We start from the raw sequence: 20,134 nt of genomic DNA, 5'->3' as shown, positions 1-20,134 counted from the left end.
GAACCAGACTGGACCCACCAAGCCCATCCCTCAGGCTCTGTATCCCAGGCTAGGCCCCTTTCCAGTCAGCAGCCTCCCGTCCCCCTGCGCTGGCTCAGACCGTCCCAGCAAATGGATGCTGAGGCAGACGCCCGCTTTGCATCAACTCTGACCCTCCCTGGAGAGCATCCCCACAGGGTGACTTGCCAGGAGCCAGGAAGCATGTTTCCTCTGTCTACCTGTTTGCAGCGAGAGATTCAGAAGAGAAACGTGGGGGCCACCCAGCAGCCAAGCAGCCCACTGCTCTAAGCTCACAGTGGTGGATGAGCAGATAAGGCCTCGCCCCAGGCACCATGTAATAAGAGGAGGGACACTTCTGGGGGACACTTCTGACAGCATCAATTGAAGGCAAATAGCACAGAGACAGGGCTATGTACAGCCCCAGACTGAGGTCCTCCATTGTAAAGCACACCAAGCCGGTCTCAAAGGGCACTTCTGTTCACTACACTGGCTCACAAGAAGTCATACAAGCAATTCCTTTAGGCACTTCAGATCTCCTCTGCCACCACCAGCACCACTCCTTGCACAAACAGAGGTTATGAAAAGAAAGAAAGAAAGAAAGAAAGAAAGAAAGAAAGAAAGAAAGAAAGAAAGAAAGAAAGAAAGAAAGAAAGAAAGAAAGAAAGAAAGAAAGAAAGAAAGAAAGAAAGAAAGAAAGTTAAAATGTTTAAAAGAATCAGATACATACAACAATGGCAAAGTTCTTGGTTGAGGCTTGTAGCAGTGATGGATTGCTGAAGTCAGGTCTCAGAAGTACATCCACTATTACGGTGGGTCATTCAGTCCTTTGTTCAGAGCTTCAGTTTTTAGTAAAGATCCTCCAGAGGTGAGAAGCAGGATTGAAGACAAAATGGAGGAGCATATCCTTTGTCGTGTGGAGGGGATCCTGTTGTTCTTGCTGAGGAGAAGTACAGCTACAAGATGGGTACCCCCAGTACCTACAGTTTTCAGACACACACATAAATTTTCTACCATTGCAACACATTTGTTTAAACAACTTAATTGTAGCTGGGCGGACAATGAAATGTTTGGGTGTAAAAAGTACAAAAATAATAAAACTCTGTAAAACTTAAAACAAAAATTCAGTTTTCTCCAAAGTTCAGTTGTGTTGACGTACCACCCAGACTTCTCTCAAGTACCCCTAAGGGTACTTGTACCACTGGTTGAGAAACACTGGAGTAGATGACACTTATAGGAAAGTTCAATAAATTAAATATATGTAAGAGATTTTTTTATTAACGTGCTTGCAAAAGAGAAATAAAAGAACTGTTTTAAATTTGTAGGATTTCAACTTCAAACATTATTCATTTTATTGAATAATTACCATTCATAGTATATTTGAATCAGAAACTTGTAAAGTTTCCATTACTCTTTCCTTAACTAATGTGAATTATTTTAAACTTAAAAAAACAAAAAATGATCTGGTAGCACTTTATAGATTAACAAAACATATAGATGGTATCGTGAGCTTTTGTGGGCACAGCCCACTTTGGAGTGCGCTGTGCCCACGAAAACTCATGACAACATCTATATGTTTTCTTAGTCTATAAAGTGCTACCAGATCAGTTTTTGTCTTTGTAAGTTTATCCTGTACAGACTAACTTGACTATCCCTGAAGCTTTTGATTATTTTGTGATTTGTAACAGTAAAAATTTTCTTTGCACTAAAATGACAGTTGAATAGGCTACTTTTAGCAAATATTTTTATGAGCTCTAATAATAAAAATCAATATTTTTTCCAATGAAAAACAAAAATAATTATTTAAACCTTTCACCCAGAATATTCTGGTGTAAAAAGTAGTGCGTTCAGCTAATTTCAGTGGCAGAATTGTTTATGCAAAATTTGGTATCTGTAGGTAATCGCGAAGTACAACTATATTTTGCACAAAAAAAATCCACAAACAAAACAAACTCTTCAAAATATATAGTAGATATAAGCACAGAGCCGATACTAATAACTTCAAATACAAAAATGATACATGACTACAAATGGCATACACATAATCTATTTCTAGACATCTCACTTGGCACACTTTGAACAAGATGTGTTGCAAACATGTGCTAGTAGTTGCAGTACTGCCCTGTATGTAACACACCCTGTATGTTCATAATACAGTCCAATAACATCACACCCCAGCGTGAAACGCCAGAGGATCTCAGCTCTGGCCCTGCTGGGTCTGACGATAGGGATCAAAAGAGGCACCTTGTTTGGCTTGGCTTGGCTTGGCTTGGCTTGGGGAGGTTTGCCATTGGCTGGGTCGGCATCAGGGCATCTTGGGGAGGTTTGCCATTGGCTGGGTCGGCATCAGGTGTGTGGGCATCTCAGAGACGCTGTTGTTTGCTTCTCTTTCCCCTCCCCCCAGATTTGGCTTCTACAAGTACATGAAGATGGATGAGGAAGAGGAGGATCCTCGCCAGAGAGCTTTTCTCTTCCTGAACTCAGACAGTAAGCAGCCCTTGCACGCCGCTTGCTCCAACTGGGCAGCTGCCCTGTTTGTCTCTGCAGCTTGGCGTGGTGCTGGTATTCCTCCGTGCCAGTCTGTCCTGCCATCTGCTAGTAGGGATAGTGCTTCACAGCCTAGGGTATGTCTAGACTACATGCCTTTGCCGACAGAGGCATGTAAACTAGGCTACCCGACATAGTCAGTGAATTGGGGATTTAAATATCCCCGGCTTCATTAAAATAAAAATGGCTGCCACACTGTGCCAGCTCAGCTGATGGTCAGCACAGCGCGCGAATCAAGATGCAGATCGCTCGTCGGGGAAGCCTTTGTCGACCACTCCTGTAAACCTCGTTTCACGAGGCATAAGGGAGCGGTCGACAAAGGCTTCCCCTGTCGACCAATCCGCGTCTTGACTCGCGCGCTGTGTCGACGATCAGCTGAGCCGGCACAGCAAGGCGCCCATTTTTATTTTAATGAAGCCGGGGATATTTAAATCCCCGCTTCACTGACTATGTCGTGTAGCCTAGTTTACATGCCTCTGTCAGCAGAGGCATGTAGTCTAGACATACCCCTAGTATGCCCAGGCACTGGGTTGCAGCTGGAGCCCAATTGCTGAGCTGGATACCAGCTGGGTGGTAAGAAAGGAGTCAGGCAGGACGGGGGGATCTGATACAGAGGCAGGGGCACGGAGCGGCAGGGGGTTCTCCAGAGTGGGGCCGGAACGCACTGGCTGCCGACCCCACCCCTAGGGACTATAGAATAGTTGACTAACCAATAAGAATTCATGAGGTTACTCGACTATTAAATTAACCCCTATTTAACATCCCTAGGTGGAGGGGAAGGAGGGTGTCATCTGACTGCTGAATATTCGCTGTCTGCCTTTGGGCCCATCATTGTATCTCTCAGGCACAGTTTGCACACCTGTAAAATCAGGACTGTCCCTACTAATACACAAATCCTGCAGCTGCATAGGGCACCACGAAATTTGGGGCAACAAACGTTCTAGTCCTAGCTCGGCAGGTCACAGAACCTGACCCACCCACTCGACCTCGCACCTCTGGCTGAGTTCCAGAAGTCTTCAGATCTTGATGTAAAGATTTCAAGTTACAGACAGTCCACCCTTTACAGACAGTCCACCAAGTGACCCTCATCCCTCTGCCAGTCTGATCTGAGGGAAGTTTCCCTCCTGACCCCATTGATGGAGCGTGCAAGAGACCCGCCAGCCAGACACCTGGGAAAGAATTCTCTGTATTAACACAGGGTCCCCCCCATCTAACCTTTCACGTGTGGCCTGAGGACGCGAGGGCTAGTTCATTAGTGTGTGCAAATTTCTGTGAGATCCTCTGCTGGAAAGACAGAAAGGAAACACCATGGTAGTTAGTCCAGTAGTGAAATGAAAACACTCTCCGCATTGGTGCTGGGGTTGAAACAAGCGAATGGAGCCAGCCCATCAGAGTTGCTGCCAGTCAATCCAAGAGCCAGAGATGGACACTGATAAAAATGGACACAGTATTAGTTTCTATGATTTATTATTTGTCTCCTGGGAGGCCCCACCCCCCTGCCAAACTGAGCCTCCCTGCCCCTGTGAGCTGATGAAGCAGTCCAGCCCAACAATCAAAGGTCCAGTCCCAGATTCCTGGCCCTTTGGATGTCCCAGCGGCACGCTCTCCTACCCTGGCAGCACTTCTCTGGCCAGGAACAAATCTCTGACCCTTGCGAATAAAGGAATAACACCAAGCTCCTCTCTAGCTCCGTGCAGCAGGAGACCTCCAAGCGCTTCTCATTCAGTGTGATGGGGCAGTGCTCCCATTCCCACTGCATAGATGGGAAAAGGAGGCTAAGTGACCTGCCCATGGTCACACAGGCTGTAAGTGTCGGAGCAGGGAATTGTACATGAGTCTCCCAAGCCCAAGGGCAATGCTGCAGCCACTGGACTCTCTCACCCTCCCCCCAAAGGGCTGGAGCCTGAGCACCTTGGTCAGCTGAATGAAGCCAAGGGGCTGCAGGGTGTGGTGGAAAATTCAAACACCACTAACACAGCAGTCCCAGCTCTGCAGGTAACTAGGGAGTCACCCCTTCCCCTCCGATCCTGTTCTGGCAGAGCCCCCGCTGCTGGACACTGGCTGGCAGGGTCAGTTCCTCCCTGCATTAGCTCCCTGGGGTAGCTGGGGGGCAGGACTTGATGGCCTACAATAGGCTAAACCTGGCAGTCTCTGTGACCCAGGCCTGCTTGGGGTTATTACACTGCAGGGGCCGGCGCTTGGAGAATCCATCTCCCAGGTGCCTTGTGAATGCAGATGCTTCAGGACCTCGTGTTCCAGGGGCCTTCCTGCACTGTGCTTGCTTTGCAGATTTCCTGGATGAGGAGGAGGAAGGAGCAGATAGTCCTGAGCCCACGGACCCACCTCCCGCTGGCAAGGAGAAGAGCCCCAGGGCACCGAGCCCACCCCTGGGCACTGGGACCAAAGGGAGGGGCATCTCTCTAGCAGCAAGGGATGACGGGGGCAACGTGGACTACCACCTGCCCCGCCACCCACAAAGGACAGTTCAGGAGGAAGGTGATGCGCCAGGGCAGCCACGAATCCAGGACCTGCACAATGGGGCCAGCCCCAGCTCCACGGCCAGCCCCAGGGATTCCCAGACCTATGAGAGGACTCCCCCTTTACGAGGACAGGCCGGGGTCCCGGGGCGCTCCCTCAGCTGGGCACGCCAGGAGCCAGACCCGGCCAGCGAGAGAGAGGCAGATAAGCCGGGGCTGCTGGGGTCCCCGAGGCGGGGCAGTGCCCTAAGCCGCCAGCCCCACTTCTCCATGCCCATCTTCGGGGGCAAAGCCAAGCCCCAGGGCCCAAGCAGGCCTGTGGCGCCTCTTGAGGACAGGAAGGCCAAGAAGCCCCAGGAAAAGGTGTATGTGACCCGGCTGCAGCCGAGCAAGCGCAAGGCCCCACCGCAGGAGGCCGCCTTCCCTGGTGTCTTTCTCTACCCTAAGCCGCTGAGGAGGGTGCGCCTGAACTCAAGGGCCCCCCAACGGCGCTCCAGCCCCTCCGCCAAACTCCGCAACCTCCCTGGCCACCGGGCACCCTGGCTCCTAGGCAACGGCTCCAGGGAGACGGACCCCTCCAAGAGAAAGAGCCCCAGAGCCCGCAGCAGGAAGTGGGCGCAGCTGTACCAGCGTGAGGACCCAGAGGCTGTGGGCGAGTGGAGGGCACAGCCTAGCGTCCAGCTGCCCGCCGCGGAGGGGCTGTTCAGCCAGGAGGCCCTGGAGGTCACAGCTGCCACCCCAGCCCGGACCGCAGCCGCGGCCGCCCTGGATTACAACTCGGAGGCGGTCCTGTCGGCCGGGGTGCGGGTGACGTCCTTCCTGAGGGTGTCGGAGGTGACGGCGTCGCAGCAGGAGGCCCGGGAGGGCCCGGGCAAGGCCCAGGAGCAGGAGGAGGAGGAGGAGCTGTCGGACTACAGCTATGAGAACTCGGAGCTGCAGCAGAGCTGGCTGGAGGACTCCATCAACTGGCAGAGGACGTTCAGCGTCAGCGCGGTGGATTTTGAGCTGCTGCGCTCCGACTGGAACGACCTGCGCTGCAACGTCTCGGGCAACCTGCAGCTGAGCGAGAGCGAGGTGGTGGACGTGGTGGCCCAGTACATGGAGAAGCTGAACGAGAAGAATGGCGGGTAGGTGGGCGCGGGCAGGGTGCGGAGCTAGACCCGGGGATCGGGCGAGGCTACGCTCTGCTCAGCCCTGTCCCCATCTGGCGGGCCAAAGGGGAGGGGGGGTCTCCGTGTCACCCGGCCCTGGTGATACACACTCCTCTCCCGCAACAGGTCCCCGGCCCTGCACCTCCTGGCATGCGGGGGGAATCAAGCCACTAGTTTCTCCACCCCTCTTCCCCACCTGCAGAACTTCTCCTCAGGAAAGTGGGGGGCTCTCCTGGCCTAGGTGCACCCCCCCCCTTGGAAAAGTGGGCGTGGGACTGCCCCTGTTCCTGGTGAGGGGGGAGGGCTGGGGTCTTGCCTGGGAAGGTGATGGTGTCAGTATCGCCCCCCCCCCAAGGATCTACACGCTGCTGCGCATTGTCAATGTGGAGAAGCGGCGAGACACGGCTCGGGGGAACCGCTACCTGCTGGAGCTGGAGCTGCTGGAGCGGGGCCAGAGAACGCTGCGGCTCTCTGAGTACGTCTACGTGCTGCTGCACCAGGGCAGGCCGGACGACAGCACCGAGGCCAACCCCGAGGGACCCACGGCCACCCAGCCCCCGCCCAGCCGCTGGAGCCTGCTCTCCGGGAAGCCTGTCCTGTGCCGGCCGCTGCAGCTCAGCTGGAGGCAGGACGTCATGGTGCACTTCGTGGTGCCGGGTGAGAACGGGGCCTGGGACAGCCCTGCCAGGCTCGCGGCGCCGCTGGCCACAGGTCCCTGCAAGCTGCCTCCTGTCCCAGGAACTCTGGGGTCATTCAGAGCCTGCGATGGGTCTGGGTGGCATTTGGCTGCATGACCACACGGGCTGTGGCTGCTCACAGGAGCACTGGGGGGCCTGCTCCCCTCGTCCTCATGCCCCAGCAGCAGAGTCAAGCCTGGGCAGTGCTAGGAAATGAAGTCAATACGACGACAGTGCTCAGGGGCGTGCGGCCCCCGCTTGAGGCAGGGAGACTGACCGAACCCGCTGTGCAGAGAGAGCCTGGTGTGGGATGCGGAGTGTGTGTGGGGGCAGGGAGGGGGTAGCTCTCAGCTACAAGGAAGGGAACTCGTCCCTGGAGGGTGGCTGGGAGGTCTGACACTGGGATGGGGAGTGGGTCTCTGGGGAGGGGCGGGGTCAGGCTGTTGGCCATGAAGAAGGGGAGAGGGTCCTGGGGAGGGTCGGGGTCAGGCTGTTGGCCGTGGGGCAAGGGAGAGGGTCCTGGGGAGGGTCGGGGTTGGGCTGTTGGCCGTGGGGCAAGGGAGAGGGTCCTGGGGAGGGTCGGGGTTGGGCTGTCGGCCGTGGGGCAGGGGAGAGGGTCCTTGGGGAGGGTCAGGGTCGGGCTGTCGGCCGTGGGGCATGGGAGAGGGTCCCTGGGGAGGGTCGGGCTGTCGGCCGTGGGGCAGGGGAGGGGGTCCCTGGGGAGGGTCGGGGTCAGGCTGTTGGCCGTGGGGCAAGGGAGAGGGTCCTGGGGAGGGTCGGGGTTGGGCTGTCGGCCGTGGGGCAGGGGAGAGGGTCCTTGGGGAGGGTCAGGGTCGGGCTGTCGGCCGTGGGGCAGGGGAGAGGGTCCCTGGGGAGGGTCGGGGTCGGGCTGTCGGCCGTGGGGCAGGGGAGAGGGTCCCTGGGGAGGGTCGGGCTGTCGGCCGTGGGGCAGGGGAGGGGGTCCCTGGGGAGGGTCGGGCTGTCGGCCGTGGGGCAAGGGAGAGGGTCCCTGGGCAGCGCTGACTCTGGGGGTGTGGTTTGTGCGGCAGTGAAGAACCAGGCGCGCTGGGTGCAGCAGTTCATCTCCGACATGGCCGGCCTGTACTGGGACACGAAGGACGCCAACTTCAACGTCATCCTGGTGGACTTTGAGAGCGAGGACATGGATGTGGAGAAGGCGCTGCAGGACGCCCGGCTGCCCCGGTAACGGAGCAGGGAGCCCCAGGACCCCTCTCCCACCAGTGCTAAGCCCTGCCCTGCTAGACCCCTAGCCCCACAGGAAAGGGGGCCTGGGCCCAGAGGGCACCCTCCACTCCTGGGCCTCATCTGCAGCAGATGCGCACCCATAGCCAGGCAACGGGGGGGTTCCAGGCAGCACCGAGGTGATGTCCCTCCTTCCTCACAGGGCGGGACTGGGGGGGGGGCGTGTGTCTCAGTTACAGGCGCCCCCTCTCCAGCTCCTACTAGGCGTGTGGCTTGCTCAATGGGAGAGGAGCCAGGGCTTTGGTTTGTGACCTCTCGGTCACGGTCACTGAGCCCAGCCCCCCGAGGCCTGACCTGCAGCCCCCGGCTGTCCCCACTGGCCCGGCTATCCTAGCCCCACTCCCACCCAGCTCTGCCCACACACCACAGGCCTGATCTGCAGCCCCTCAGCTAGCCCAGCCCGAGCTCCACCAGCTCTGCCCATACTTGCCAGGCCTGGCCTGCAGCCCTCCCTCCCCCGGCTACCCCAGCCCTGTGGGCCGCTCTGCTAATGCACCTCACTCTTGCATCTCTCCTGCTATTGCAGCCTTGGCTCCTGTGCCACAAAGGCTCCTAATTCAATCTGCCTTGCTTTGCTTTACCTCCTGGCTGCGGCTGTGCCCAGACAAGCTGGCTGCCTGCCAGCCGTCTGACCTGCAGTGTGAGGAAGGAGGAGTAAATGTCAGGTGCCCGGAGACACCCGTGTCCTTGCACTGCCAGGGGAGCTGAGTGCATGGAGCTGCTTTGCTCCTGCTTTCCCTGAGCCCCAGACACCGTGTGCTCCAGCCTGCTTTGAGGGGCTCTCGCCGGACGCCCTCGCTATGAGCCGGCTCACTCTGCCCAGCCAGCAGGCGCTAACTGGAGTGGTGCATCCCCAGCCATGGCTGTTCCCCCACACACACCCACACACGCACTCTCTTCATGCTGTTGTAGTTTGTGTTGCAGTGCTGGCCAGACGCCCCCCTAAAGATCAAGGGTCACATTATGCCAGATGCCATCCCTGCAGACAGCCACACGCTGTCCCTGCCCCAGCAAGCCTGCAGGCTGGTTGCTTGCTTGGGCTCTCCTCTGTGGTGTTAATAATAATGCCGGGTGCTTAAGGCAGGGTGGCAGACTGGCAGGAGCCTTAACTAGCCTCACGCAGCCCCTCCCGGGATCTTGTTAGTGTCCCCCTCCCAGAGCACCTCACTGCTGCGTACAGCCTCATGCAGCCATGCTGGGAGCAGTCTGCCTAGGGGATTGCCCCACCCTCTCTCTCCCCCAGTGCCCACCCGAAGGCCATCCCAGCCAGTGTCCTGCCTGTGATGGGGCAGGGCCCAGTGCCAGCTGCTTCAGAGGAAGGTGCAGCCCTAGCTGCGCACTGGCACAGCATCTGTTTGCAGGGCAGACCCCTGCTGTGCCTCTAGCCCTACAGACGTTGATCTGGGGAGGGGTCTGCCCTGCAAATGGATGCTGTGCCAGGATGCAGCTGGTACTGCAGTGATGTGGGAGCCAGGCGGGCTGCAGAGGGGCTAGCTGCCATCCCCAAAACTGGGTGGCACTGCAGGCAAGAGGGGCCTGCCAGCTGAGTAGCGGGAGAGAGCCACGTGGCTGCTAATGGTCTGGGAGAGTTCACCCGGGAAAGGCTTCTTAGAGTTCAGCTGGGTTCCCTCGGCTCCAGCCCCTGGCCCCTCTAGTAACCCCCAGACGATTCCTCTCCTGCCTCAGCGTCCCCGCCTGGCAAGTGCCTGCGGTCACGCGGCCCAGCTGTGGCCACTGAGCTGGGCTCCCTGCAGTCGCTGACTCTGCGTTGTTCTCAGGTACCAGTACTTGAAGCGTACGGGGAACTTTGAGCGCTCGGCAGGGCTGCAGGCCGGGGTGGACTCCATCGAGGTGAGAGACGGCAGAAGGGCTCTGTCTCTCCAGCGCCACTGCCCTTGTCCCATCCTGCCCCCTGCCTCCGGCCAGGCTGTCCGGTCACGGCCTCTCTCTGCTCTTGGCTCCCTCAGGATGGGAGCAGCATTGTGTTCCTGTGCGACCTGCACATCCACTTCCCCCTCAACATCCTGGACAGCATCCGCAAGCACTGTGTGGAGGGCAAGCTGGCCTACGCGCCCATCGTCATGCGGCTGGGCTGCGGGAGCTCGCCGCGGGACCCCAACGGTAACATGCCCGGCACTCGATGCTCTTGCTGCGGGGTGAGCGCCGGGCTTTCGAGGCCAGGGAGCCTGCATCCCAGGAAGCTGCTAATGGAGTGAGGCAGCTAATGGCGCAGGCACTATGAGCACTGTGCTGCCGAGACCTATTAGATGAGCAGCCTGCTGCTGCTTAAATTACATCGGTGAGGAGCCCAGCTACGCTGGTGATTGAAACTCAGCATCTCCACCGGCTCCTTACAGCTGCATGTCCCGCAGGCTGGGGGTGTGAGCAGGGATAATAATGCCGGGTGCTTAAGGCAGGGTGGCAGACTGGCAGGAGCCTTAACTAGGCTCATCGCCCCTGCCGGGAGCTAGTTGGCATCTCCCTCTCCCAGGCAGTCTGCCCTGGGACTTGCCCCGCCCCCCAGTGCCCACATGGGGAGGATCCGGCTCTGCCTTCAGTGCAAGGGCTGCTTGGCCGTTCTCATCCCATGCACGCAGCAGTGCCAAACTGGATCCGACCCGAGGTCCAACCCGGCCAGTGTCCTGCCTTTGGTGGGGCAGGGCCCAGTGCCGGCTGCTTCAGAGGAAGGTGCAGCAGCTCCGGCCTGAGCAGTTATGCGGGAACTTAGGAGCTGGGGTGCAAGAACGGCGGCGCAGCCCCACCTTCTGGGGGACTGGTTCTCTACAGGCCCGCGAGCTGAGCCTCTCCTGCTGCCGTGCTGCAGTTGGTTTCCAGCAGAGGGCAGCCTGGCTTCAAAGGAGGGCAGAGCTGGATGGGACCGTGGGCCCTGCCGCTTGCCCCACTCCTCCCCCCCTGCACAGAGCCCCCTTCCCACCTGGGCTCTCGCGAGGCACCTCTCTCCCCTCCTTCCTCAGGCTACTGGGAGGTGAACGGGTTCGGCCTCTTCGGGATCTACAAGTCGGACTTTGACCGGGTCGGGGGCATGAACACGGAGGAGTTCCGAGACCGCTGGGGCGGGGAGGACTGGGAGCTACTGGACAGGTACAGCTGGCAGGGCCTGCCCCCACTTCCCCCCCCCCATGGCTGGGGCAGGGACACGGGAGAGAAGATGATGGGCACGAGGGAGGGATTAACCCCTGCAAGGCCCTGCAGCTCTGAGGTGCTTTCTGGTGGTACCTCACAGTGGGAGGGGGGCAGCGGGGCGGGAGCTCGGCTTGCACTGTCCGTGGCCCCGTTTGCTCCTGCCCAGGTACAGACCTTGGCATGGGCAGCAGGAGGCGCTAGGAGCAGCAGGTGCTCCAGCCGGGCTTGTGTGGAGACAAATCTGCTTGAAACGTCTCCGGTGTCCTTTTGAGCAGGGAGAATGGATTTGTGCCTCCCTTTTTTTTCCCTTACTCTGACCTATCAATTAGCCCTGACGGTGGCAGGGAGAGCACAGGGGCTGGAGCCTTCAGCAAGGCCGAGTTGGGGTGTCCCTGGCTTTGCCGGCAGACTCCATGGAAGGTTCAAAGATGGCCGTCAGTCTGGACAGCGAGCATCGACTGCAGCAGAAAGCGCTTTCCTCCGACATGTTCCTGAGGTGTTTGAGTTCAGTGGGTGTGGCAAGCCCCCAACCGGCTTCACTTCTTCCCTGCGCTCTCCTCAGCTGTGTCTCCCTCTCCCCGCGCAGGGTCCTGCAGAGTGGGCTGGAGGTGGAGCGTCTGCGCCTCAGGAACTTTTACCACTACTACCACTCCAAGCGCGGCATGTGGAACTCCCGCAGCAAGAAGACGCCCAAAGATTAGGGCCTGGGCCCTGCTGCCGGCCACCCCCAGGGCTCCTCCGCGTGATGGGGTGGAAGGAGACTGTTCTGCAAAGCCAGCTGCCGCGGCTCTGCCACCTCCAGCAGCCATGGGAGCGGTCTCTGGGCTGCTCTAGGCACCGCACTGGAGCGAGAAGCCCTCAGAGCCGGGGATTTCTCCAGAGCTCTCTAAAAAACCTGCCGTTACTTTGGGGGGGAGGGGTGATTTTTTTCTTAAAGACTTCTAATTCCTTAGTGAGAAACCAGATTATTAACTCATTAGCACTGAGGTCAGGGATCCTGTCAGAGGGAGGGAAGCAACCCCCCCTCCTGCTGCCACCAGCCCTTCAGGGAGCAGGGCAGTAAAACAAGGCTTGGAGCAAATCCCACGGCCCAGGGGCTTAGCAGCATGGCAGCTGGGATTCCCTCCTGAGCCTGGCTCTCTGAGCCAGCCCTGCAAAGGTGCCCAGGTTCACAGGGCACCCATCCCCCTGCCACACCCCATTGTGGGCAGCAGCCCTCTCTAGTGGGGCTGGTAGAGGAAGCTCCCAGTTCGTAACAGAGCCAGGGCCGAATGCACAGGGACATGCTCTCCAGGCTGGTCTCCCCGGGGAGACAGGACAGGCCTCCATGGTAACAAGCTGGATGAACATGCTGCGTTGGGGGGCCTGGGGGCAGGCTCAGGCCAGGGGCCTGCCCTGTAGCATGTGGAAGGGGAGCAATGAGCAATGGGGTTATTACGAGCCCAGTGCATTGTGGTTTGCTGCCCCGTAACCTTCACAAGCTGGTGCTGAAACTTGAACCCCCCCTCCTCCTGGCTAGACAGAGCTGGATACTGAAAACCTGGGCAGCACCTGACGCCGCTGGCGAGGTAGGACCAAGGCAGGGCTGGGCAAAACGGCCGATCCAGGCTCCTGGTGGCTGGTTGCCCAGCAGTTGGGAGCTGTCCCTCCACTGGCTGCAGCCCAGGTCCACTCAATGGACATCACCTCATGAACCTGGCCGGGTGGGGTATCCTCAGAGGGCCCTAGGGGCCCTGTAGGGGCTGAGCAGTAGTGCCCCTGGCATAGACTCACTTCTGTCCTCATCTCTTCCCTTCCATCCAGCCCTAAGGGCTCCTGTCCCACGGCTCAGCCCTTCTCGAGCACTGCGAGGTGCCGTGGTGCCTGGGGCGAACCAGATAGCAGCCCTGGCACCGGGCACCGCTTCCTGGGCCTGGTGTGTGGGGGATCCTCCCACTCCACATCCCTGCTGGCCTGGTGCAGCGTGAAACCCGCCGCCTCTGCAGAGGGAAGGGAGAAGGGGGCAGCGGAGGCAGGTGAGAGCAAAGGGGGAGGTGGGGAGCAGTGCTGTGAGTGAAGGAGGGTGTGTGGTGGGCGGGACCCAGAGACAAAGCGCTACCCCTGAGAGGCTGAACTCTGTGCTACCCGGTGAGCCTGAGCAAAGGCTAATGTCTCAGTCCCTCCTTACGCTGACCCCCACTATCCCCCGTGTGGGGCTGGGGACAGCAGCCAGCTGCCCAGCACAGGCTCACGGTCGTGGCAGGGTGAGACTGGCCATTGGAGGCCTGCAGGACTCTGCACCAGGACTGGCTGGAGCCTGCTCCTCCAGGGCTACGGCATCTCCCTGCAAGGAGGGCCCGAGGCAGGAGTCGGAACAGGGAGGGCGAGCAACGTTTCCAAGCTAATTTCTGTGAAATTATGAGGTAGGAAGCTGTTTTCAGGAAATCATGTCTGTTCTGTTTTTTATTATTAAAAAATAAAAGGAATGTCTTGGTTGGGATTTCCCCGTCCGTCTCTGCCTCCTTCCTTGGAAAGGGGGCAGCACATGGCAGGTGCCCAGGCTGGCGTAAAGCCCTCAGCTGCACACGTCAGCTTCCAGCCACTCTCCCCAGCTTGTCACAGCCAGGCAGGGTGCAACTCCCAGCAGAGGGAAGCTGCATCACAGGCAGTGAACGGGGCTTGACACCGGAACCTTAAACACAGCACACAGCCACCTGCTATTGGATCTAACAGGAAGCTCTGGCACCAGCAGCAGTGGAAGGCAGTTATCCTTGACTACGTCACTAGGCAGAGCACAATTTACAGCCACAGTCCTGCAAGCCAGACGCTAGAGGCACCTTCTGCTGATATGAAACCGTACAAGGGGAACCTGGCCAGCAATAAGGAGCATTTTAACTACAGGCTGAGCAGGTGCCACATAGTGGTTGAATGCACCTTTGGGAGATTGAAGGCGAGATGGAGGTGTCTTTGCGGCAGGGAACACCTCACTGAGGACACTATTCCCATGGTTATCGCGGCTTGTTGCACGTTCCATAATTTGTGTGAAAATTCCAGCTGGGGCTAGAAGATTCCCTTTGCAGGAACATAGCTCAAATGATGCCGCACTTCTCCACAAGCGGGTATCACCCTGGCAGACATCTCCCTGCTCCGAGTGAGCAAGGAAACCGGGGCACAACTCCAGGCTTGTGGCTTTCTCCCTGCTCCAAATGCTGCCCACCTCGGTTCTGCTTTGGTTCCTGCACCAGGGATTGATGAACGGTACCGGGCAAGTGTCCTCCAGGTTAGGTCCTGCGTCTGTGCCCTCTGAAGTATCCACAGGGCTCCTGGCGGTGGAGGTGGGGTCACCACCAAGGGTAACAGTCAGCTCTATATAGAAATGGCAGCTCTTCAGTGCGTCACTGGGGCGTCAGTTCACATCACGGGCCTTATGATGGGCTTGTTCGAGCTTTTTCATCTTCCCCCTGCACTGCAACGTGTCCCGCTCATGCCCCTTTTCATGCAAGGAGTGAGATGTGCCCGTACGTGTCCCAGTTCCTATGGATCACTCGCAGCTGGGGCTGGACAGTTTCCTCTCCCCATACACTGATCAGATCCAACAGCTCCGCGGCGATCCAAGCGGGGGAGTGTTTGATGCGGTGGCCAGGCAGGGGCACTTGGGAAGATGCCAGGGGACTACTGAACCCTGAGCCAGCCCGCAGGGCTTGGAGGGGTCCAGGTGTTCAGACAGCAGGAAATAAGATTTAAACTTAGCAGGGCTTGTAATGGGGCAAGGCAGGTAACCAGTCACCTGGCAAAGTGCTGACCACCTGGCAGAGCTGGATGGGACCGTGGGCCCTGCCGCTTGGCTGGGCTCTGGAGCAGCCCCACTTCTCCCCCCCGTACAGACTGCCAGGGAATTGTGGGGCACTTCCTGGAGGCCAGGATCAGCAACAAAACGCCTCAAGGTGTCTACCCCGCATGTTTGTCAACGACACGAGGCGAGGGGGGACAAAAGTCCCTCATGGAGCAGGAATTTGTCGGCTGTTTTTCCTGACAAAAGTCACCTTGCATGTGAACACTCGGGCGGCTACGTCAGAAAAGACTCTTTTCCTTGAGGAAACTTGCCCGTGTAGACGAAGCCTGGATCCCAGCTGCGAGCAGGCAGCAGCGCAGTCAGTTGTGTGTGCTAACCAATCCCCCTGCCCAAGTCACTCGGCTTGGCCCTGGCAGGGTTACGCTAACAAAGGGTGCTATGAGGCAGCAGATGCCCTTGGTGTGGAAATACAGGACACTACTCTCCTCCAAAGGACTTCAACTCAGCTCCCCCGAATAGGCCCACCAGGCAGGCAGGCCAGAGAAGGGCTTGGGGGGGGGGGGGGGGGGGGAAGGCCTGCTCCATAGGCTTCTGATCCCATTTATTGTCTGTAATTCTGTACATAAGCGACCAGACTGAGTCAGACCAAAAATCCATCCAGGCCAGTGTCCTGTCTGCTGACAGTGGCCAATGCCAGATGCCCGAGTGGGAATAAACACAACAGGAAATCACCAAGAGAACCATCCCCTGTTGCTGTCCATTCTGAGAGAAGCTAGGGACACCATTCCTGCCCAACCTGGCTAATAGCCATTGATGGACCTAACCTCCAGGAATCTATCTAGCCCTTTTTTCAACCCTGTTATAGTCCTAGCCGTCACCACATCCTCTGGCAAGGAGTTCCACAGATTGACTGTGGGCTGCGTGAAGAAAAACTTCCTTGTGTTTACTTTAAATCTGCTGTCTATTAATTTCTTAGTACTCATGTTATGGAAGCAAGTATATATTTCTTTTTGTATCTGCTTTCTCCACACCAGTCATGATTTTACAGGCCTCTTATCATATCCCCCCCTTAGTCTCCTCTTTTCTAAGCTGAAAAGTCCCAGTTGTGTTAATCTCCTCATATGGCAGCCATTCCAAACCCCTGTAATTCCACACCAGTTGATGTCCCTGCCACAGCGTTTGTAGATTAGTTACGATCTCTTCATCAGTCAGAGAATCGGCCACTTTGCCCTTTTCAGCTTCTGAGGACGCTTTCACAACTCCAGAGAGGTACGGTGGTTCCTCTGATCATCTGCATTTTATTGATGGGTGCAGTGACTTGACTACAAGCCAATGGCAGAGCCAAGAGCAGAACCTTGCAGTCCCTAGCTCCCCTCAGCTCATGTCTGCCCAGGTAGAGGGCAGAGCCCTGAGCTCGCTGGTGACCCTGTGCGTTTTCAGGGAGAGATGCTGGGACAGAATCTCCTTCGAGTCCCCTTTTCCCTCCACCAGCAGGAGGCTCCAGCAGCTTGGGAGCTGGCAGATAAAATCCGCAGCCCTTCTGAATGGTCCCAAAAGCTCTTTAAACAGGAATCCCACAGAGGGCAGGGTAATGGGTTTTCCCCAAGCTGAGTCAGCAAGGATGGGCTGGTGTGGAAACCCCCCATTGCACAGCTTCTCCTGCGGCATGCCCCGCCTCACCCCCGGGGATGGGAGCTCTGACAAAACCTGTCCCAGGCCACAACGCCTGCCGGATTGACGTCTGCACTATCCCAGGCAGGGCTCTGGCGCTGGGTGGCTGTGTCTGGCGCCCCCTGGTGGGCAAACAGTGCAACAATACCTCTCCTGGGAACTACAGGGGTGAAGCCAGTAGGGTTACCCCAGTGCAAGGGGGCAGAGGGGTCAGGTCTATGTGGGCGTGTGACTCAGAGCCCATGTCCCCACTGGGGTGAGGAGAGCGTGTGCTTGTACCAGGGCCCACACAGAGCCCTGAGCCTTCTCCCCATGTCCATGGGCACGAGGCCAAGCCGTGCTCCAGTGCATGGGTACCAAGAACCCCAAAGGGCAGTGGGGACCGTGTGCCCCACAGCTTTTGACGTCTGGGGGCCTGACATGCCCAGGGAACATGGCTGCCTGCCAGGGCAGACCCTGGCTTTCCAGAACGGAGACACTACATGGCTCAGTGCCACTGCTCATGTGGCGTCCCCTAAGGAGCAGCAGCCTCCCTGGAAGCCAACTCAGGGGTATTGTTCCCACAACCAGCTGCTCAGAGAAGGTGACTGGCCCCACAGAAAGTCACTGAGCGTGCTAGGAGCAGCACCCCAGGTCCTGATGTCCAGCCCCTGCTCCGTGCTCTCTCGTTTCCACCACGGCGCAGCCTAATTCCCAGGGGAGTGATGAGATGAAAGTGACTCGGGCACGGCGGGGAAGACTCACTTGTTCTACTGACCCCCTGACTGCACTTGGCTTCTCCACGGCTCTGCGCAGTCAGTGAGGCAGGAAGGGGGTGCACAAGCTGCAAGCTCAGTTCAGCAGCAGGTTCCCAGGCAGTCACTTCCGTGCAGGTTCCCCTGTCCTTTAGCTCTACCTGCCCCTGTGGGCCAGGGCTGGGGAGAGAGCGCCCTCCCTTGCAGAGGGGAAGGGCAGAGAAAGCTCATGAGGTCAGCCCCCTTCATCAATGAGAGAGAGAGGTGCACAGTGGTTGCTTCCCCACTCCAGGTAACAATTATTTACCCTGGGCTTGATAATACAAAATTTGTATCAAGTACAAAATGTAGGATTTAAGTGGTTGTGAGTGAAAACAGTCAGATCAAAGTAAGGTACTAAATTAATATAAACAAAATGCCAGCCAATCCTAATCCACGAAAACACTTGTTACATGTAAAGCCTTACACTAAACAGTTGTTCTAGACATCTCTTTCACACGCTAAGCAGCCGCCTAGCTTGGGCTTGATCCTCCCCTGTTCAATCTTACATGTTTCCAGCAAGCATCTTAGGTGGTAAGTTGGGGGAGGGGGGTCTCCTGGTATCTGGCAACTGCCACTATTGTTTGGTCCACCACCACCCTTTTATCTCTTTTGCCCAAGGTGGGAATCCTTTGTGGTCAGTTCAGACTTTTCTCACCTCAAGTGGAAAAGTACCAGATTCAAAATGGGTTGCAGCAGCAGATGGCCTGGACATGTGCCCTGACAGGACCAAGCACAGTTTGAGCCAACAGGACAAACAAGACTATTCACTGGTCACTGATTTGGGTACTGAGTCTTTCTAGAGCATCAGCAATGGCGCTCATTAGCACATTTGGAATTAAAGCGGATTCACACCTCATATTTCTAACTTCACATAGAAGAATGATACACGCCTAGAAGTACATGCACATTCAGCAGATTGTAACGTTAGAACGGACATGTTACATGATTGCATTTTGTAGAAAGCGCCTTTGAGTTATGCACATCACAAGCCAAGTTTCATAACGCATGGGGGTCATGACACATAGGTCACTAAGCCACTGTAGGTGCCCAGCTGAGCGAGAGGGGCGGGGCTTAGCTTGCACGTCTCCCATTGGCTGGGTAGGCAGCTCCCCACCCCACCAAGCGTGCTGTAGCTGGCAGTAAGGTGACCATCTCCCCTGTTTGTTGTAGAGGGAGTCTAGGTGCCCAGCTCATCTCTGTGGACCATGGCAGTGGTAGCTGTGACTTTCTAAGCTCCTGTATGTTACATGCTGTGCTGCTGTGGGCTTGTCTGGCATGGTACTTAGTGAAAACACTTCCTATGCCTATGCCTATCCTGGGGGGTAGGTGGGTATAACTGTGTTGCTCAGAGGGTGGACTCTCCATACGCCTGAGCACCAGTGCTCCACCCACACATTTGCAATGCAGAGCGGGGCTCTGCGTGGCAATGCCCGACTCCCTCCGTGGGTCCCCCCATTGCCTGTGATGCAGGGGAAACAAACACACAGAGAGCGGCTCCATGGCCCTGCAGAGTGCCAGGTCTTTGGAGCCGGGATGGTCTCACGTTGCAAGTTTGGACAGAGCCTGGGGCAATGGGCACTCTAGAGACAGGCCTTTCAAGGGCGTGGTGGCCGTGCCCTCAGTCCTTGGGGGATGGGTAGTGGGGAGACTGCTGTGCAAACGGAGAGAATATGGAATTGATGGGTGTCAGCAGAAGGGGGGAATGTACCATTGATGGGGGCTGGGGGAGTGGTCTGCCAGGCTTATCCACACTCATTACTCCTCTGTTTCTGCCTGATGGAGCAGGGAAGTGAGGTACCTCCCAGTCTGTGATGCCAGGACTCAGGTCCTGACTCAAGGAGAGGAGTTGGAGCCTCTCCCTGAGGCCAGAGACTCCCCCCATCTCAGCTGTGTGTCACACACCGTGGGCACAGTGACAGGTTGGGGGGTTAACCACAGCCAGGCAGGGCTGGAAGGAGGACACCAGGCCCAGCCCCTGCAGTGAGGCAGGACCCATGAAACCAGACCATCCTGGATGGGCGTTTGTCCGACCTCTTCTTAACCCCCCCCCCCCCCCCCCCCGCTCAGAAGGGGGATTCCACAACCTTCCTGGGAACCCTGTTCCAGAGCTGCTGAGAAGTTTTTCCTAAGAGCCAACTGAAATCCCCCTTGCTGGAGATTTTCTTTGTAAGCACCGTTAACATCGCTGAAGCCTGCAGCAGGTCCCTGCTCCGTCTTGTTGTCTCAAGACAAAACATGCCCAGGTTTTGTAACTTTTCCTGTCATCATTTTCCTTGCTCTGCTCTGGCCTCTCTCCAGTTTAGCCGCATCTTTCCTAAAGCGCGGGGCAGAGCGCTGGCCCCAGTGCCCCAGCGGAGGCCCCACCAATGCAGGACAGCTACCTCCCACCTCTGACATGACACCCCTGTCCACACCCCTCTCCCCCGAATGGTATTAGCTTTGCACCATTGCATCATGTTGTTGAGTCATACTCAGTGTCATCCATTCTCCTCTCCCTCCCACCCCTGTTTCTGCAATGCTACCACCTAGCCCGGGGTCCCCAACCTTTTTAAGAACAAGATCACTTTGTGAATTTCAGTGCAATCCAGGATTTACCTCAGACCCAAATCCTGAAGTACTGTGTTTGGTAGCCTCTTGGCCAAACCAGTGAGGATCACCT

The 20,134-nt window shown here is 57.2% G+C and overlaps 1 protein-coding gene across 1 annotated transcript in view; it reads left to right on the top strand.

Annotated features, from left to right (window-relative positions):
- The window catches only part of B4GALNT4 (beta-1,4-N-acetyl-galactosaminyltransferase 4), a 120,295-nt gene extending 106,556 nt beyond the window's left edge, over positions 1–13,739 (top strand). The window contains exons 13-20 of the mRNA XM_006131669.3: positions 2,402–2,484; positions 4,834–6,148; positions 6,528–6,829; positions 7,899–8,052; positions 9,891–9,963; positions 10,080–10,233; positions 11,088–11,214; positions 11,843–13,739. Coding sequence (XP_006131731.2) covers positions 2,402–2,484; positions 4,834–6,148; positions 6,528–6,829; positions 7,899–8,052; positions 9,891–9,963; positions 10,080–10,233; positions 11,088–11,214; positions 11,843–11,957 — 2,323 coding nt within the window. The 3' untranslated portion in view covers positions 11,958–13,739. The remainder of the gene's footprint in view (positions 1–2,401; positions 2,485–4,833; positions 6,149–6,527; positions 6,830–7,898; positions 8,053–9,890; positions 9,964–10,079; positions 10,234–11,087; positions 11,215–11,842) is intronic.
- The last annotated feature ends 6,395 nt before the right edge of the window (positions 13,740–20,134 follow it).

Source organism: Pelodiscus sinensis, chromosome 4 (assembly GCF_049634645.1).
Source record: "Pelodiscus sinensis isolate JC-2024 chromosome 4, ASM4963464v1, whole genome shotgun sequence".
NCBI classification, from domain to species: Eukaryota; Metazoa; Chordata; order Testudines; family Trionychidae; genus Pelodiscus; species Pelodiscus sinensis.
The sequence above is the reverse complement of the archived record's forward strand: the minus strand, read 5'-3'. Positions and strand labels throughout refer to the sequence as shown.